Here is a 20,459-nt window from a genome sequence, read left to right on the forward strand (position 1 = left end):
TTTTATTTTTTTCTCAGACGGGGTAATTCATTAACACAATTTCTGATATTACATAACGTAACTGCTTTAATTTCCAATTAAACTGCTTTGGATTTCTTCCTGACCACAATGGCTGCCAATTTCATACCATTCTGAAACATTGAACATTTATGACATAGCATAGCCCCTCTAATAATTTTATTATTACTGGTGTGCCATAAAGTCCAAACCATTTTGCAGTGGTATTTTGACCAATCACATTATGTATACTACAGTCACAGTAGTCCCCTGGAATTGGACTGTCCCATGAAACACAGTGAAGTGTGAACATCTGAACTGTTATTGATCTTCAGCACTGATATTTTAAGATAGGTGTCTCATTACTGAAAAAAACATGGCATGCTCTCCACAAGCCCCTCATTAATTCACAAAAAGATATGCTCTCCCAGATCAAAGCACAATACGTTTGTTGTCTGGTGTGGGTAGATTTTTCATCAATACAATTTTGAAAAACTTAAATCCAGTTACTTGATGCATTGCGATGGACGAGTTCAATTTGACACCTGAAACATCTCTTCTAGAGATTACGGTAAGAGAATATTAGACCCTCCTCCACTGAGTTCATGAATGTGCAAAGCTCCTCTTCGCTCTCTATCATCTGCAGCATAATGCAACAGAGCAGTAACGACAAAATGTAAACTCTAGGCGTTATTGCCAATTCACAGACATGAAAGAGGAATCTTGTGCTCCTCCAAATCATTAGAACAATGAGAATTCACTGCAAAGTTGTTGTGATCGCTGTCTGTTTAGGAGTTTTCCTACTTTTGTACTTTTTGGGGGGGAATGCTGCAGACGATCCGCCTTTGAAAGAAGTTGCGGAGGATTACTATTTTCCAACGTCCTCTGGGCTTGGAAACATTGTTGCATCGAAGTTAACAAAAAAGCCTCTCGATGAACTTCACATTCTACAGAAACAACCACTCACGGACCGAAAAGAAGCGAAAGTAGTCAGTAGAGGAGGCAATGCGATCGCAAAGCGGTAAGCAATTCTCGGACCATTGCTTGTTGATGTGATTTATTGCCTTTTTCTCCACGCCTATTTTTTTTTTCCTTCAACCTTTTGGCACACATTTAAAGACGTAAGATGTCTCAAGTCATGTGGTGATTTTCTGCACTTTTAATCTACGGATTGCATTACTATCTGCTTACCGATATGGTTTATTTTCTTTTGTTCCTTTTGGAAGTTATGGAATGAGACACACGTATCCTGTCCCTCTTCATTCAGGAAGACGTGCTCCCCCATCAAAAACATACATGGGCTCAAATCTAAATTATGTTCAAGGACGTTGCTTTATCTGTCACGAGAGGACCAAGCATGCAATTGTCATTCAAATCATATTTTTATTATCACATGCATTTCTCTTAATGACCGATCAATGTATTGATTGGATTTATTGCAAAGGTATTTGCACGTAATCTCTCACCCATTCGGTGAGTTGTGTGCATATTTGATCGCATGATGAGCTCAAATAATTGTTTGTACACCGGTTTAAGAAAAAGGCTCGAGTGTAAAAATACTTGTGTAGTTTTGTGAGGTTTATCCCTTTTAAGTCCTGTGGTTAACGGGTTTAAAGGTCACCTTGAGAGGTCTTCAATATGGAGTATAAATGAGTCCAAGGAGACCCACTGATTACACCGCTGGGGACTGACGAGCATACATTTACATATCTTTCAGAATTACTTGCATCCAGGACCTATGCCTTCATAGGGCAGCTGGTAGCCTAGTGTTTAGAGCGTCGGACTAGTAACTGAAAGGTTGCAGTTAACCCACTGTTCCTAGGCCGTCATTGAAAATAAGATTTGTTCTTAACTGACTTGCCTAGTTAAATAAAGGTAAAACAAATAGTATTTGTCCCTTCAAAGTAAACAAGCCCTTCTAGATATATAATGAACGCAACATGTTGGTCCCATGTTTCATAAGTTGAAATTAAGGCCACAAATTTGTTTAAATCCCTATTAGTGAGCGTTTCTCCTTTGGTAAGATGATCCATCCACCTGACGGGTGTGACATCAAGAAGCTGATTAAACAGCACGATCATTAGACAGGTGCACCTTGTGCTGAGGACAATAAAAGGTCATTCTTAAATGTGCAGTTTTGTCCCATAACGCCACAGATAAAGTTTTGAGGGTGTGTGCAATTAGCATGCTCACTGCAGGAATGTCCAGCAGAGTTGAATGTTAATATCTCTACCATAAGCCACCTCCAATGTCATTTTAGAGAATCTAGCAGTACGTCCAACCGGCCTCAAAACCGTAGACCACGTGTAACCACGCCAGCCCAGGACCTCCACATCCGGCTTCTTCACCTACGAGATCGTCTGAGACCAGCCACCTGGACAGCTGATGAAACTGTGGGTTGCACAACCAAAGAATTTCTGCACAAACTCTCACGGAACCTCATTTGCGTGCTCGTCTTGACCTGACTGCAGTTTGGCGTTGTAACCTACTTCAGTGGGCAAATGCTCACCTTCGATGACCACTGACACGCTGGAGAAGTGTGCTCTTCATGTATGAATCCCCGGTTTCATCTGTACCGGACAGATGGCAGACAGCATGTTTTGCATCGTGTGGGCGAGCGGTTTGCCGACGTCAACGTTGTGAACAGAGTGCCCCATGGTTGCGTTGGGGTTATGGTATGGGCAGGCATAAGCTACGGACAATGAACACAATTGCATTTTATCGATGAGAATTTGAATGCACAGCGATAACGTGAAGAGATCCTGAGGCCCATTGCCGTGCCGTTCATCTGCCGCCATCACCTCATGTTTCAGCATGATAATGCACGGCCCCATGTCGCATGGATCTGTACCCAATTCCTGGAAGCTGAACATGTCCCAGTTCTTCCATGGCCAGCATACTCACCAGACGTGTTACCCATTGAGCATGTTTGGGATGCTCTGGATCGACGTGTGTTCCAGTTCCCGCCAATATCCAGCAACTTCGCACAGCCATTAGAGGAGTGGGACAACATTCCACAGGCCACAACCAACAGCCCGATCAACTCTATGTGAAGGAGATGTGTCGCGCTGCATGAGGTAAATAGTGGCCACACAAGATACTGACTGGTTTTCTGATCCACTCCCCTACCAACAGATGCATATCTGTATTCCCATTGAAATGTGAAATCCATAGATTAGGGCCCAATAAATGTATTTCAATTGACAGATTTTTGTTATGAACTGCAACTCAGTAAAATCTTTGAAATTGTTGCGTTTTATATTTTTGTTCAGTGTAGATGACCTCAACTACTGGTCAAAACAATGTCATCCCATGCTCTCATCCCCTCTTTCCTGTGTCTTCTGGATAATAACTAGGAAATGGTTTCTGTCCAGGGGTGGAAACATTTTGTCTCCTATCATGGATATGATCATATAATCCAGATTTGATAATCTAAAGGCAATACTTTCTGTTGTAAAGCTTGCTTTCGCCAACACCAGCGTTTCCCAAACTCGGTGCATGTTTTGGTTTTTGCCTGAACACTACACAGCTGATTCAAATGATCAAAGCTTGATGATTAGTTGATTATTTTAAATCAGCTGTGTAGTGTTGGGGCAAAAACCAAAACGTGCACACCTTGGGGTCCCGTGTTCTGAGTTTGGGACATACTGCCTTGCACTGTCCTGTTTGATCAGTGAACTGGTTGGAAGCATTTATAAAGCATTCAGACTGGACCATAGTGTCCTGGCAGTGACCACACCCACACGTGTGTGTGCCCTCTACTGATAAGAGAAATGGGGTGATGGAGGAAATTGACTAAAGCAGGTTTCACAAACATAACGCTCTGAAAAAAGAAAAGAAACTACACATCTGCCTTAGCTTTAGGCCCTTTACCATTTGGTTCTGGTGAAAGAGAGGGATAGAATTGCCATAAGATATATGCTATTATGTTGTCTTGGTTACTCTTCCCTGCTTATCATTGTTTGTGGAATTTCCCCACATTTCTCAGTCAAGTGAAAATGGTACATATATGATACTGTTGTCACAACAAACACTTGCCTTCATCATCTGGAATATTGTAAAATGGTGTGCCCTGACCCTAACAAGGTATCCATTCCATTGCGTTGACACCTTGGATGACTAAAGACTGCTCTCTCTGTCTGCAGGTCTTGAAACCTCCCTACTTACCAAAGCATCCTGGCAAGATTTTAAGGGACATCTTATGTGGGCCTTATCAAGGGGAAAAAGCTCCTCTTTTTTTGCAGGAGAGTGAGCGAATGAAGGAGAGAAAGAGGGAGAAAGTACCTCCTGGGAGACATGGGCAGAGGCTGGTGTTGAGTAACTTGGAACATCTGTTTATCAGAATACACGTGGCAAGGGCTGATGATTCACTTAAAGAGAATGTAACTTTATTCAAATCCGTTATGCATGGGGAGGACTTACATATTCAGAAAGGAAAGCAAGCACATTTTTGTTATTCCCTCCTCACAGCCTTCATCCAAGCAAGCCTTCAGCTCATTGTAGTAGTGGGTCGTGTCTGATTCTGAATTTTAAATCATTTTTGATAGATTTGTTGAACAAGGTAAGCTGTATTGTCACAAGGTTTGAAAGATTGTTGCAATGCAAGGCCATAGGCACAGTACTCTCTGTCAATAATTAGTTCAGTTCTTGTTGTATCCCATCAGAGCTAGTCTGAGTCTGTCCAAATGTTTCCAGATGGGTGGAATGTACACTACCAGTCAAAAGTTTGGACACTTACTCATTCCAGGGTTCTTTTTTATTTTTACTATTTTCTTCATTGTAGAATATTAGTGAAGATAGCAAAACTATGAAATAACACATGGAATCATGTAGTAAGCAAAAGTGTTTCTTCAAAGTAGCCACCCTTTGCCTTGATGACAGCTTTGGACACTATTGGCAATCTCTCAACCAGCTTCATGAGGTAATCACCTGGACTGCATTTCAATTAACAGGGGTGCCTTGTTAATTTGTGGAATTTCTTTCCTTCTTAATAATGCATTTGAGCCAATCAGTTGTGTTGTGACAAAATGAGGGGTGGTATACAGAAGACAGCCCTATTTGGTTGAATACCATGTCCATATTATGGCAAGAACAGCTCAAATAACTGAAACAACAGTCCATCATTACTTTAAGACATGGAGGTCAGTCAATCTGGAAAATTTCATGAACTTTGACAGTTTCTTCAAATATAGTCGCAAAAACCATCAAGCTCTATGATGACACTGGCTCTCATGAGCACCACCACAGGAAAGAAAGACCCAGAGTTACCTCTGCTGCTGAGGATAAGTTATTTTAAGTTAACTGCACCTCAGATTGCAGCCCAAATAAAATGCTTCAGAGTTCAAGTAACAGACACATCTCAACATCAACTGTTCAGAGGAGACTGTGTGAATCAGGCCTTTATGGTCGAATTGCTGCAAAGAAACCACTACTAAAGGACACAATTAGAAGAAGAGACTTGCTTGGGCCAAGGAACACGAGCAATGGACATTAGACAGGTGGAAATCTGTCATTTGGTCTGAGGAGTCTAAATTTGAGGTTTTTGGTTCGAAACCGCTGTGTCTTTATGAGATGCAGAGTAGGTGAATGGATGATCTCTGCATGTGTGGTTCCCACCGTGAAGCATGGAGGAGGAGGTGTGCTGGTAAGGGGGTGCTTTGCTGGTGACGCTGTCTGTGATTTATGTAGAATTCAAGGCACACTTAGCCATGCTGGTTACCACAGCACTCTGCAGCGATACGCCATCCCATCTGGTTTGTACTTAGTGGGACTATCATTTGTTTTTCAACAGGACAATGACCCAAAACACCTCCACAATCACCCGATCTCAACCCAATTGAGATGGTTTGGGATGAGTTGGACCACAGAGTGAAGAAAAAGCAGCCAACAAGTGCTCAGTATATGTGGGAACTCCTTCAAGACTGTTGTAAAAGCATTCCAGGTGAAGCTGGTTGAGAGAATTCCAAGAGTGTGCAAAGCTGTCATCAAGGCAAAGGGTGGCTACTTTGAAGAATCTAAAATATATATTTTGATTTGTTTAACACTTTTTTTTGGTTACTACATGATTCCATATGTGTTATTTCAAAGTTTTGATGTCTTCACTATTATTTTACATTGTAATGAATAGTAAAAATAAAGTAAAACCCTTGAACTTTTGACTGGTACTGTCGTTTTAACACTCCGATTACCTCACATAAGTAGCATGTGCTTCTTAATGGGGCTTTGCTGGGTCTGTGTTCACAACATTCATTTTACTGGTCCAGGCCGGATATAAACTCACCAAAAAAAAGAAGTCTCTTTTTCAGGACCCTGTCTTTCAAAGATAATTTGTAAAAATCCAAATAACTTCACAGATCTTCATTGTAAAGGGTTTAAACACTGTTTCCCATGCTTGTTCAATGAACCATAAACAATTAATGAACATGCACCTGTGGAACGGTCGTTAAGATACTAACAGCTTACAGACGGTAGGCAATTAAGGTCACAATTATGAAAACTTGGGACACTAAAGAGGCCTTTCTATTGACTCTGAAAAACACCAAAAGAAAGATGCCCAGGGTCCCTGCTCATCTGCGTGAACTTGCCTTAGGCATTCTGCAAGGAGGCATGAGGACTGCAGATGTGGCCAGGGCAATAAATTGCAATGTCCGTACTGTGAGACACCTAAGACAGCGCTACAGGGAGACAGGACGGACAGCTGATCGTCCTCGCAGTGGCAGACCACGTGCAACAACACCTGCACAGGATTGGTACTTCTGAACATCACACCTGCGGGACAGGTACAGGATGGTGACAACAACTGCCCGAGGTTACACCAGGAACACACAATCCCTTCATCAGTGCTCAGACTGTCCGCAATAGGCTGAGAGAGGCTGGACTGAGGCCTCTTAGGCCTGTTGTAAGGCAGGTCCACACCAGACATCACTGGCAACAACGTCGCCTATGGGCACAAACCCACCGTCGCTGGACCAGACAGGACTGGCAAAAAAGTACTCTTCGTTTATTTAACTAGGCAAGTCAGTTAAGAACAAATTCTTATTTTCAATGACGGCCTAGGAACAGTGGGTTAGCTGCATTGTTCAGGGGCAGAAAGACAGATTTTTACCTTGTCAGCTCGGGGATTCGATCTTGCAACCTTTCGGTTACTAGTCCAACGCTCTAACCACACCTCTTCACTGTCGCAGTTTTGTCTCACCATGGGTGATGGTCGGATTCGCATTTATCGTCGAAGGAATGTGCATTACACCGAGGCCTGTACTCTGGAGTCGGATTGAGGTGGAGGGTCCATCATGGTCTGGGGCCGTGTGTCACAGCTCATCGGACTGAGCTTGCTTCATTGCAGGCAATCTCAACACTGTGCGTTACAGAGAAGACATCCTCCTCCCTCATGTGGTATCCTTCCTGCAGGCTCATCCTGACATGACCCTCCAGCATGACAATGCCACCAGCCATACTGCTCGTTCTGTGTGTGTGATGTCCTGCAAGACAGGAATGTCAGTGTTCTGCCATGGCCAGCGACGAGCCCGGATCTCAATCCCATTGAGCACGTCTGGAACCTGTTGGATCGGAGGGTGAGGGCTAGGGCCATTCCCACCAGAAATGTCCGGGAACTTGCAGGTGCCTTGGTGGAAGAGTGGGGTAACATCTCGCAGCAAGAACTGGCAAATCTGGTACATTCCATGAGGAGGAGATGCATTGAAGTACTTAATGCAGCTGTTGGCCACACCAGATCCAGAGGTGGGACCAAGTCATTGTTTTACAAGTCACAAGTAAGTCTCAAGTCTTAGCACTCAAGTCGCAAGTCCGAGTCATATCTCAAGTCAAGACCAACAAGTATCAAGTCAAGTCTCAAGTCCCTAAACTTTGAGTTTCGAGCCCTAAACAAGTCATAATGTGCTCTTCACTAAATGTAATACCATTTCATATTTTTAACAAGAGTAATAGTTAGTATATTACATTTACGCAAATCATGAATGCTTTGAAAAATATCTATATATGTATTACTTTCCAAATAAACGTTATATTTCCATGGGTAGCCATGAGAAAGACCCCCCCCCCCCATGGGGCGCAATCAGGCAATGTAGGCTTGTACGCAATCGCCCAACCTTAACACACAGACTGGTTACAGTAGGCTAACGTATGTCAATGGTTTTAGGATCAGCAGTAACATCAGGCATGATTTAGGCTACCAACTGCCTAGCCAGTTGTAGCACATTTATTTAGCCTACATGCTACACTAGCGAAGTTATAAATTATATAGCTCTCGGCTATATTAGCTACGACTTACCGTTCTTTGTGCAGCTTCAAATGTCGAACAAAGTTGGAAATTGTTGCGCCTCCGTCTGTAATTTTCTTCCCGCATGTTTTGAAAGTTGCAATTAGTTTTTTGTTGATACAGCGTCGTCTTTATATCCGAAAATAATAATTTTGGGTATCATCTTTCCAAGGGCTCCATCTGAACTCACCCGCCGACGTTCCTTTGCACTGCTACGCACAACTTTTTCTCAGCTGGCACAATTTGATAGGCTGCTGTCCGACTCAAACTGTAATTCGTTAAATGAAGAGTTGATGCGCTGCACACTTTTTTAATAGCATCATTTTTAATATTTGGGCTTGGGGAGGGTGTCAGGTCGAGTCAAAAGGCTCAAGTCCAATTTAAGTCACGAGTCATTGGTGTTAAAGTCGAGTTGCAAGTCATCATATTTGTGACTCGAGTCCACACCTCTGCCAGATACTGACTGTTACTTTTGATTTTGACCCCACCCCCCCTTTATTCAGGGACACATGATTCAATTTCTGTTAGTCACATGTCTGTGGAACTTGTTCAGTTTGTGTCTTAGTTGATTCTTATGTTCATACAAATATTTACACGTTAAGTTTGCTGAAAACAAACGCAGTTGACAGTGAGAGGACGTTTCTTTTTTTGCTGAGTTTAGTATGCATCATAGAACAACACATTTTAGGGTTAGGTTGCAGGTTAAAAGAGAATATGCCTCTCAGTATTACATTCCCCCTACCACTATTGTACACAGTACATGCTCATAAACATGAATTGTTCTTGAAAGAGCCATCAAAGCCTAGCCTAGAGGACAGGTTTCTCTTGAGCCCTGCCATCAATCATAATCTGTGTTGCATGATTGTCCCTCAGCCATGCAGAAAACGAAGTGTCACGCTTGGAGACTGTCCTGCAACCCACCTTTCCAAAATCCTTTCACAACTGATTGACAAAGGACGCTTTGTTCTGGAGGAGGATTTTTTTTTTACATTTTAGTCATTTTTAGCAGACGCTCTTATCCAGAGCGACTTACAGTACTGAATGCATACATTTCATACATTTTAATTTTTTTTCTGTGCTGGCCCCCCGTGGGAATCGAACCCACAACCCTGGTGTTGCAAACACCATGCTCTACCAACTGGCCATGAGTTTGCATTCTTCCAGTGCTCATGCTAATGCCTACATTTACAGGTGTTATATAAAAAACACAGCCCATACAGTATATACAAAGTGCAGCTCTGAGTATCTAGGTCTAGTTCTACATTGAGCTATAAAAATATATTTTTCAGACTGATATTCAACTCTGCTGAATCCATTTGAATTTAATGGCAGTCTCTGCTGCTGTGCAGAGAGAATTTTTAAATCAGATATAGAAACTTGAGCATTAGAACAAAGCCCAGTGGATATATACAGACCTACAGTACAGGGGGAGGGAGTTCTGCTCACTCTGAACACTCTTCGGGGACGTCTTAATGAAGGCCTTGAATATGGACCTGTTGGTTAGCTGTCTGTCAGTAGAAACAGTGTGATGACGTGCTGTCTGGATTGTATGTGTCTCAGGCATATCCTGCATGTTCCTGCCGTGCCTCTTAACAAAGCTGTAGATGTGTTCTCATGGCATTGCCGTTGATATGTCCTTGAAGTAGCAGCCTTGCTTTGGTGCGACATGGCTCTGCTATTCGGATGTTATTTGATGAGGCTTCTGTAAACTGAGAGTCTTTAGTCTTGCTGCCCCTGTGTGTTCCCTTGTATCAGACAGAGGAGTGACATGGGACTGGGCAGGCTCTCATCGAAGCGCGCCCGAGCTGAAGAAGTCATGCACCTGGCCGTGGTGACCTGCGGGAACCGCCTGGACGAGACGCTTACCATGGTCAAGTCGGCCCTCCTCTTCAGCATCAAGAGGATCAAGTTCCACATCTTTGCAGAGGACCCCTTGGCCTCTCAGTTTGAAAAGAAGGTAAGTACCCTCAGGCAGGTACTAGAGTACATGATCTAGGCTTTAGGTACGGTATGTTTCTGGAAAAGGAACACACTAATTCTCAAAATATAGGCCTTATTGAATATTTTCAGAGACTCATGCTTCTCATGCACATCTTGGTTGCTGCTCAGTAATATATTACATTTACTGCCAGATCTGAGCATGTTTTAAAAAAATAAAAAAAACACGTACGATTTTGCTTCAACATCTTACAGGCTTCAGACCCTTTTATCTCAAGGCCGATCATGTCACTCAGACATTTGTCTCACTGCATTACCCATGAAACATTTCGGTCATCTTTAGTTTGTTTATTCACGATCCAAGCTTTACAAAGTCAATGTGTTGGGCTACTGTGTAGCTGTAAATCTAAAGGTATACATACTGGTAAACGAAAACAGCATGCATGCGTGAGGCTACATGCCCTTTGAGTGTTTATGGGGTATGGTCTGTGTAGCATGTGAACCTCCCCTTTATAATTGGCTTCATGCTAGCCAGGAAGTTGAGTTAGTTAAACCCTAAAATCAGTAGCATATGTGCAGGAGATGGAACATTCCATGCCTGCCTGCGCTGGTCAAAAAGGAGGGGTGAAAAGGGGTTCTGGCCTCGATCTATGCACCTAGTCAACAGAAACCCGGCCAGGTCCGCCCACTGATCTTTGTTTTGGGGCCAAATTGTTTAATAATGCTGACGATTATGGAGGGCTTCAAAATCTAACGGAGCAGAAAATCGTAGGCCTCTGTGTGACAGCAGTGTTTACTTTGAGGGGGTAACCCTCAGGCTTGGACAGAATGGGCTTCAAATCGGCTACCTCCTTGTTTAGGTTAGTTTCACTGGGTTAGGCGTAGTTGTCGCAACAGCTGGCAGCATTATGGTCAATGTACAACACCACTGCACTTACTGTAAAGACATGACTTCATTGGTTTACAAAGACTTCCTTAGATGTGTACAGTGCCTTTGGAAAGTATTCAGACCCTTTGACTTTTTCCATATTTTGTTAGGTTACAGGCTTATTCTAAAATTGATTTAAATGGTTTCCCCCCCCTAATCAATCTAAACAGAATACCCCATAATGACAAAGCAAAAGCAGGTATAGACAGTTTTGCAAATTTATTAAAAAAAAATGTTTTTATTACATTTACATAAGTATTCAGATGCTTTACTCAGTACTTTGTTGAAGCACCTTTGGCAGCAATTACAGTCTCCGGACTTCTTGGGTATGACGCTACAAGCTTGGCACACCTGTATTTGGGGAGTTTCTCCCATTCTTCTCTGCAGTGAGCTTGTGGGTTTTACTGACTGATCAGAGGCTACCAAGTAGCCAATGGCGACTTTGAAGGAGCTTCAGGCCTTTATGGCAAAGACTGGTCAATGTGTGCGTGTGACCACAATATCACAAGCGCTCCACAAATCTGGCGTCTATGGGAGGGTGGCAAGAAAAAAAAACACTCAAAAAAAGCCACATTAAGTCTCGTTTAAGCTTTGCCAAAAAGCACATTGTAGATTGAGGCCAAGTGGCAAAAAGTGTTGTGGTCAGATGAGTTAATATTGCCTCCTAACATGAAATTGTGTCACTGCTCTTGCGTTCATTGCCTGGCTCGTTGCGAACTAATTTGCCAGAATTTTACGTAATTATGACATACCATTGAAGGTTGTGCAATGTAACATGAATATTTAGACTTAGGGATGCCACCCGTTAGATAAAATACGGACCGGTTCCGTATTTCACTGAAAGAAAAAAAGTTTTGTTTTCGAGATGATAGTTTCCGGATTCGACCATATTAATGACCTAAGGCTCGTATTTCTGTGTGTTTATTATATTATAATTAAGTCTATGATTTGATAGAGCAGTCTGACTGAGCGGTGGTAGGCACCAGCAGGCTCGTAAGCATTCATTCAAACAGCACTTTCGTGCGTTTTGCCAGCAGCTCTTCGCAATGCATTGCGCTGTTTATGACTTCAAGCCTGTCAACTCCCAAGATTAGGCTGGTTAGCGGGTGCGCATTAATAGCGTTTCTAACGTCACTCGCTCTGAGACTTGGAGTAGTTGTTCCCCTTCCTCTACATGGGTAACGCTGCTTCGAGGGTGGCTGTTGTCGATGTGTTCCTGGTTCGAGCCCAGGTAGGAGCGAGGAGAGGGACGGAAGCTATTCTGTTACACTGGCAATACTAAAGTGCCTATAAGAACATCCAATAGTCAAAGGTATATGAAATACAAATCGTATAGAGAAATAGTCCTATAATTCCTAAAATAACTACAAACTAAAACTTCTTACCTGGGAATATTGAAGACTCCTGTTAAAAGGAACCACCAGCTTTCATATGTTCCCATGTTCTGAGCAAGGCATTTAAACTTGAGCTTTCTTACATGGCACATATTGCACTTTTACTTTCTTCTCCAACACTTTGTTTTTGCATTATTTAAACCGCACACTGCTCTTGATAGTATCACTGATATTTAATACGCTTACGTATCGGCCTAACGGCCTTCGTCAGAGCTCTGAAAAGCTCTGACAAAGGCCGTTAGGCCGATACGTAAGCTTATTAAATATCAGTGATGCTGTCAAGAGCAGTGTGCGGTTTCCTTTTTCCTTCGTCCTGTTTCAACTGTTGCCATGCACCTGCAATAAGATTGCTCAGATGTGCGAGTGCCTTTTGAATTTTGCATTATTTAAACCAAATTGAACATGTTTCATTTTTTATTTGAGGCTAAATTGATTTAATTGATGTATTATATTAAGGTAAAATAAGTGTTCATTCAGTATTGCTGTAATTGTCATTATTACAAATAAATACAATCGGCCGATTTTAATCAGTATCGGCTTTTTTTGGTCCTCCTATAATTGGTATCGGCGTTGAAAAATCATAATCGGTCGACCTCTAGTCTGAACCTGTTTTCGCTTTGTCATTTATGGGGTATTGTGTGCAGATCGTTGAGCATTATGATCATTTTAAGGCTGTAACATAACAATGTGGAACAATTAAAGGGGTCTGAATACTTTCTGAAGGCACTGTATGTAGACTTGAACTCTCAGGAGTGTCAGAATAAGGAATATTTCCATTTGCTCTTTCAGTGATCCCTCTCCCATACACCTTGACTCAACCTTTCGAGTTGCAGTTTTGTTACTTTGGAAGTTAGATATGCGGTGATAAAGGAGACCCTGTGATGGCATCTTAAAATGGCTGTGCTACCTCTAACAGCTAATGATGATGGTGTCTAGTAACTTTGTAGTTTGTCTTTCAGCTGAGCCAGTGGGCCCGTGCTATCTCCAACAAGTTCCAGTACAGCATCTACCCAATCACGTTCTCTGTGGGGAATGCAGAGGAATGGAAAAAGCTGTTCAAGCCCTGTGCTGCCCAGAGGCTGTTTCTCCCTGTAAGGCTACAGCACATTTTCTCTCACCTCTCTGTGTACTATATCGTATTTATCAAACATATACACTGATTTAAACTGATAAAGATATATATTAACCAGCAAATGTGTTTAGATAATTGTCCAGGTCATCTGTTTCCTATTTCTGTTCCACTCTGAACTGCTTTCTGACCCCAATGCATTTTCAATTAGATAGATAGATGGGTTTAGCTTAGTTTACGCAAGCATACGAGTGATATAATAGTGTATCCTTTTATTATGGATTTTACTTGTTGTATTACATTTGTATATAATCAATTACCTTAGCATGGTAATATATATGGATTTATTCATACCCATTGAGCTTTACTTAACAAACCAGCAATCCCCAGAGTTTGAATTCAATGGACATGCCAATATATATATTTTTATGGACTATCTTTGAATCAGTGTGCACACACACATTACTTTATCTTCGTACACATTGCATCACACCGTTGTAAAAAGTGGTAAGCAATCCATGACTGCAATTTAATTGATTGGCAGATGATTCTCCACAAACCATATACTTTGCAGGTACCAAGTGATATTTGATTCTCACCAGGAACAGATTGCTTTGTGTTTGTTCTCTTCCCTCAAGCCATTGTAGGTTTTGAGATGGCACGTACTGTATGTATAAAGGTCTGTCACTGGAATAGGAAAAAAATTGATATTCTGATTGCAACTTACACATGATTGTCGTGACAATAGGTGATCCTGAAGGACGTGGACTCTCTACTCTACGTGGATACAGATGTGCTGTTCCTCAGGCCCATGGATGATATGTGGAGTTTCCTCAAGGCCTTCAACACCACCCAGCTTGCTGCTATGGCCCCAGAGCATGAGATCCCCAAGATTGGCTGGTACAGCCGCTTCGCACGCCACCCCTTCTACGGGGTCACCGGGGTCAACTCTGGAGTCATGCTGATGAACCTCACAAGGATCCGAAGAACTTTGTTCAAAGTAAGGATCATCATCAATCAATCAACATTTTGGTCATATTCCCTGTCCCATGTCACTCACTACTGAGCATTTCTGCCCTGTTGTCCACCTCTGAGTTAAATCTCTAAGGACAGTAGTTGTATCATTCAATCATATCTGTCTGAAGCCAGCCAGCTTAAGATATGGCACTCCGTCTCAACAGTTGGAGTGCTCAATGTAGTGTAGGCCATGATTTAAGGCTCTGTGATTGCCACACTCACATTAGAGCAGTGCTTCAGCACACTCAAGCTCAAATTGGCATTTCCCTGCATCCAAGAAAGCGCATTACAAATTGTATCTTGGGGAATACTTGGCTAAAACTCTGTAAATTTGCTCCTTTCAAATTGGGCATTTCTGTAGTGTAAGATGTGTAGCTGCTTGTGGAGTAAACCAGTCCTTGTTCCTACTCCAGAACAGCATGATACCCAGTGGCCTGTCATGGGAGGACCTCCTCCACCCACTCTACCAGAAGTACAAGAACCACATCACTTGGGGCGACCAAGACCTCCTCAACATTATCTTCCACTACAACCCAGGTACACTCTACCACACCACAAATACGAAAATAAAATGGTATATCCATTTCACCGCCATTCATGTTGACAGCAAGAGCTGTACTTAGGCTTGCATCAATTTACAATGTTTCCCCAAAACATGATTCCCAGGGTGGTTGCATAAATGTCATCTTGTATGGAATTCAATACAATTCCTTCAGGCAGGTGTCGTTATTGGTTTTCCTGCACTAATACAACCACAAGAAAGAACTCTCCTGAATGAGGTCAATGCTGTGGAACTAAAGAAGCCTGCGGCTGCAGCAGATTGTCACAAGTACTAATTGTTCCAAGCCTTAAGTAGACTTGGCAGGAGCATTGTTTATCTGACAACATGAATGGAATCTGTCTGCTAAACAAGCATATCCCTAGCAGCATCCCCAAATACATATATTTTTTTAGAAAGGGCTATGTGGAGGGAGCAGCCAGTCACTGTGAATGATCTGCATCCAACATGGAAAGACTTTAGTCTCTGGTGTCTGATCTTTCTCCTTTTATGTCTGCCCGTAACCTGGTCTCAGAGCATTTAGTATTATTCTGTACGTAAATCCGAGACACTCCATTTAGTGTGATATGTTACGTTTTATATGGTTATATAAGACGGATGGTTACTTAAGGCAAAAACGAAAGTGGGGTGGATGGGTGGGCGTATAACGCAAACATCTAGCAGTGGGTTGCGAGTTTGAATCTCATCACGGACAACTTTAGTATTTTAGCTAATTATCAACTACTTTTGAGCAACTTTGAAACTACTTAGCTAACCCTTCCCCTAACTTTAACAATTTTAGCTAACTCTTAGGTTAAAGGGAAAGGGTTAAGGCTAACTCCTAACTTAACCCTAACCCATCTAGCAACACAATGGTTGCGAGTTCAAATCTCATCACGGACAACTTTACCATTTTAGCAACTAACTACTTTTTAGCTACTTTGCAACTACCTAGCTAACCCTAACTTTAACCCTTCACGTAACCTTAACCCCGCAGCTTAACTAATGTTGGCAAGCTAGTTAACGTTAGCCACCTAGCTAGAATTAGTAACATATCATATGTTTGGAAAATGTAACATATTGTACATTTAGCAAATTTGTAACATATTACGAAATGTAATTTGTAACATATCATATGAAATAGGTGATGGACAAACACAAATTAATACATACTATACGAAACATCATACTAAATGGAGTGTCCCGGATTTACTTACAGAATAATACGAAATGCTCTGAGACTAGGTTGCTGCCCTTGTTTCTGGTTGAAGGGGATTCGCCATTGGTGTTTTTCTCTCTTCCCAAGCCAAGATTTAATGCATTTTTAAAAGGACTAGAATCATTTTAGTTGTGAAGCAAGCCATTTGATAATTGACATGTGTTGGGATCAGCAAAACATGAGTTCTGAACGATTATCATTGTAGGTTGAAGTCATTAGTTTTTGTTCTTCTCAATACTGGTGTCACAGTATACACTATGGTAAGCTTTGAGACATTGTGCAGAAATCTGATGTAACAGATATGTAATGGTGTGTTCCTGTGTTTGCAGAGTCTCTGTACATCTTCCCATGCCAGTGGAACTACAGGCCTGATCACTGCATGTATGGGAGCAACTGTAAAGGAGCGGAACAGGAAGGTGTGTCCATTCTCCACGGGAACCGAGGAGTGTATCATGATGACAAGCAGCCGGCTTTTAAAGTAGTGTATGATGCAATACATGAGGTAAGAATAATCTATTCATTTGAGTGGATTGTTTCACTAAAAACTGCGAGTTTCTTTACTAGATTGCCGGTTACATCCTCTGGGACAAAGGCAACTAAATATGAAGGGGGAGGATCTCAGAAAATGATCAACCTTGGTATTAAATCCTTCTGTCCTTTTCTCCCCCTGGAAATGCTGTGGAAATGTTAACAGAAGGAAATCCTTGTCTCACCGCAACGTCAGCCCCCTCTGCTGTCCATAGATAAGCCTTTTATTAACCAGAGAATTTGATTCATATCCACCCCCTTCTACTGTACCTACAGTAAGCCAATGGCACAGTTGATTTATAAGAGGTTTGATAGGCTACCACTACTGGTGTCTAACCCTGAGGCCTGCAATGATTCTGTTTTACAGTACCCCTTTGAGGACAACATGTTCCAGTCGCTGTTCTATCCCCTCCAGACCAAGTTTCTGGACACTGTCAACACCCTGTGTGGTCGGATTCCCCAGGTGTTTCTCAAACAGGTAGAGAAGACCATGAGGACCGTGTATGAGAAGAAAGTGGTGCGTCATGTGAAGCCTCCACCTAAATAACTACAGGAAACTGGATAGAGGAAGTTGTTTCTGACGTCACTATGGGAACCTTTCTGTGGAAGATGTGCAATGTCGGGAGTCCCCAGACCAGACTGCCATATTATGACTGACTGAACAAGTATGGAAACTGATTGATGGAGTCAGAATGCGTTGCACAGCACAGTGGATCACAAATGACATTCCATTTGATTGGAATGGTGGAATGGATCATGATGATCATGTAGGACAGGCATTCAGTGCTGGTCAATGATGCCGTGTGTGGGGTAAGCTTGCCTTATCACCCACTTAATTGTTTTTACAGAAACTGATTTACAGGTAAAAATGTGATTGGCTTCATTTGTTTAATACCTTTTTTAAGTACAATGCTTTCTTCAGGTCAGGATAAGTCCTGGTGGAGAGAATTAAGTGGGACTTAAAAAAATGGCAGAGGTAATTTTGTTTCTCTTAGAATGTGCATGAAAGTGTCTGCCGTAATACCTTTATACCTGAGGCTTCTGGAAATGGTTTGAAGTGTTCCTACTCTGCCTGGAGGTCAGCGCCTAACTGATCCTTTTATGTCAAACAAAGCTAATGGGTCTTTGCTTAACCAGAGCTTTCTGTCAAAGACAAAATCACTTGCATATCTGTACGTGTGGGAATGAGTGGATGTGATTCAACTTGTCCAGTTCGCCAAATTCCAACGACAGTATTAAACACAGTATCATGAACATATCATACACTAGAAATGACCATTCATATTTTGTATAGAAGATGTATAGGTAAATGCCCTATTGCAGGGGTAGGCAACCCTGTTCCTGGAGTGCCGCAGACACTTCATGTTTTTGCTTTAGCTGACCTGGAAGACAAGGTGTGTTGAATTTATGCAATCACTGAAGTGATCAACTAGGTCAGGTGTGGTGCCTTAGTTGGAACAAAAATCCTGCAGTACTTCAGGAACAGGGTTGCCTGCCCTATTGCATTGCTGTAATAGTTTGACTTGTGCAAATAGAACAGGGCATGCATACCATTAGTCCTCTATTCAATTGTCAAAGCATTGCAAATCCCTATATGAAAAAGCAGTGTAGTTGTCGCAGATCAAAACTACCAAAGTGCTAGTGCTTATAGTCGGACAGTATTTTCAAAACAATATGTGCCATGTGTATTATTAAATGTTTCTTTTGTTTGTGCAAGAAAAGGACAGTAAACTTAATGAAAGTGTCTTGCTATAAAGTCATACTATCAGTGAGTGATACAGTATGTGGACTCTGGGTCAACAAACGCAAGGATTTCTTATGTGACGTTCCTGTAGCCTACTCCATCGGTTGTCATGTGTGTTTACCGGTAATCATTTAAACTGGAAACTCAAGATGGTTGTATTTATACATGCTTATGTTTACTCTTTTTTTCCAGAATAAAGAAAATGCCAACAGTTCTGTGTCTATATTAGTGGAACATAAGATATGCACAGCCTTGCAGCTATAGATTCAAGACATTTGAAATAAAACATGCAGGGGACACTCAGTGGTTTGTCAGATGTATGCCCATCCTGAAGAACATAATGTGAAAAAAGCAAGGCAATGATTTTTAGAGGATTAGTATCTATTATAGAAGAAACCCTCCAGCTTGAAGGTGCTGGCATGAATGTACAGTGTGTTCGGAAAGTATTCAGACCCCTTGACTTTTTTTTAACATTTTGTTGCGTTACAGCCTTGTTCTAAAATGGATTAAATTAATGTTTTCCCCCAATCTACACACAATACCACATAATGACAAAGTGAAAAGTTATTTTTGCACATTTATAAAAAAACATTTTAAAAATCTGATTTACTTAAGTATTCAGACCCTTTGAGATGAGACTCAATTGAGCTCAGGTGCATCCTGTTTTCATTGATCATCCTTAACGTTTCTACAACTTGATTGGAGTCCACCTGTGGTATATTCAATTGATTGGACATTATTTGTAAAGGCACATCTACCTACAGTGCATTCGGAAAGTTTTCAGACCCCTTGACTTATTCCACATTTTGTTACGTTACAGCCTAATACCCCATAATGACAAAAAACATGCTTTTAGACATTTTTGCAAATGTATAAAAAATATGAAATCATATTTACATATGTATTCAGACCCTTTACTCAGTACTTTGTTGAAGCACCTTTGGCAGCTATTGATTACAGCCTCGTGTTCTTGGGTATGACGCTACAAGCTTGGCACCTGTATTTGGGGAGTTTGTCCCATTCTTCTCTGCAGATCCTCACAAACTCTGTCAGGTTGGATGGGGAGCGTCGCTGCACAGTTATTTTCAGGTCTCTCCAGAGATGTTCGATTGGGTTCAAGTCCGGGCTCTGGCAGGGACACAAGGACATTCAGAGACTTGTCCCGAAGCCACTAATGCATTGTCTTGGCTGTGTGCGTAGGGTTGTTTTCCTGTTGGAAGGTGCGATGGACCTCTCTGTACTTTGTTCCGTTCATCTTTCCCTCGATCCTGACCAGTCTCCCAGTCCCTGCCGCTGAAGAACATTCCCACAGCATGATGCTGCCACCATGCTTTACCATGGGGATGGTGCCAGGTTTCCTCTAGACGTGAAGCTTGGCATTCAGGCCAAAGAGTTAAATATTGGTTTCATCAGATCAGAGAATCTTGTTTCTCATAGTTAGAGTCCTTTAGGTGTCTTTTGGCAAACTCCAACCGGGCTGTCATGTGCCTTTTACTGAGAAGTGGCTTCCAACTGGCCACTCTACCATAAAGGCCTGATTGGTGGAGTGCAGCAGATACTTGTCCTTCTGGAATGTAGATACAAAGATTTGTATAACTAAACCAAGATAGACCACAACTTTTCGTTTACAACGGGAACAAATGAGTCATAGTGGGCAGAGCCAAGCACGGACTAGCGTATCCTATTGGCGCGTTCTAGTAAACGTCTCCATATGTCTGTTGGGGAACGCCTAATCTAAAGTGCGCGTGTGCAGTAACTCAATTCGCCTTTGCACTCCAAAACGGCGCGATTTTTAAAAACCTTTGCAATAGG

At 42.0% G+C, this 20,459-nt stretch overlaps 1 protein-coding gene across 1 annotated transcript; it reads left to right on the forward strand.

Annotated features, from left to right (window-relative positions):
• Positions 1–611: 611 nt before the first annotated feature.
• Positions 612–18,858, forward strand: LOC115150877 (glucoside xylosyltransferase 2). The gene is made up of 7 exons (XM_029694651.1): positions 612–1,018; positions 10,028–10,229; positions 13,492–13,623; positions 14,350–14,601; positions 15,032–15,155; positions 16,705–16,877; positions 17,271–18,858. Exons 1-7 carry the CDS (start codon positions 747–749, stop codon positions 17,448–17,450), a joined length of 1,335 nt encoding a protein of 444 aa, XP_029550511.1. The 5' UTR covers positions 612–746; the 3' UTR covers positions 17,451–18,858.
• The last annotated feature ends 1,601 nt before the right edge of the window (positions 18,859–20,459 follow it).

This window comes from Salmo trutta, chromosome 16, assembly GCF_901001165.1.
Source record: "Salmo trutta chromosome 16, fSalTru1.1, whole genome shotgun sequence".
In the NCBI taxonomy this organism is placed as follows: Eukaryota; Metazoa; Chordata; class Actinopteri; order Salmoniformes; family Salmonidae; genus Salmo; species Salmo trutta.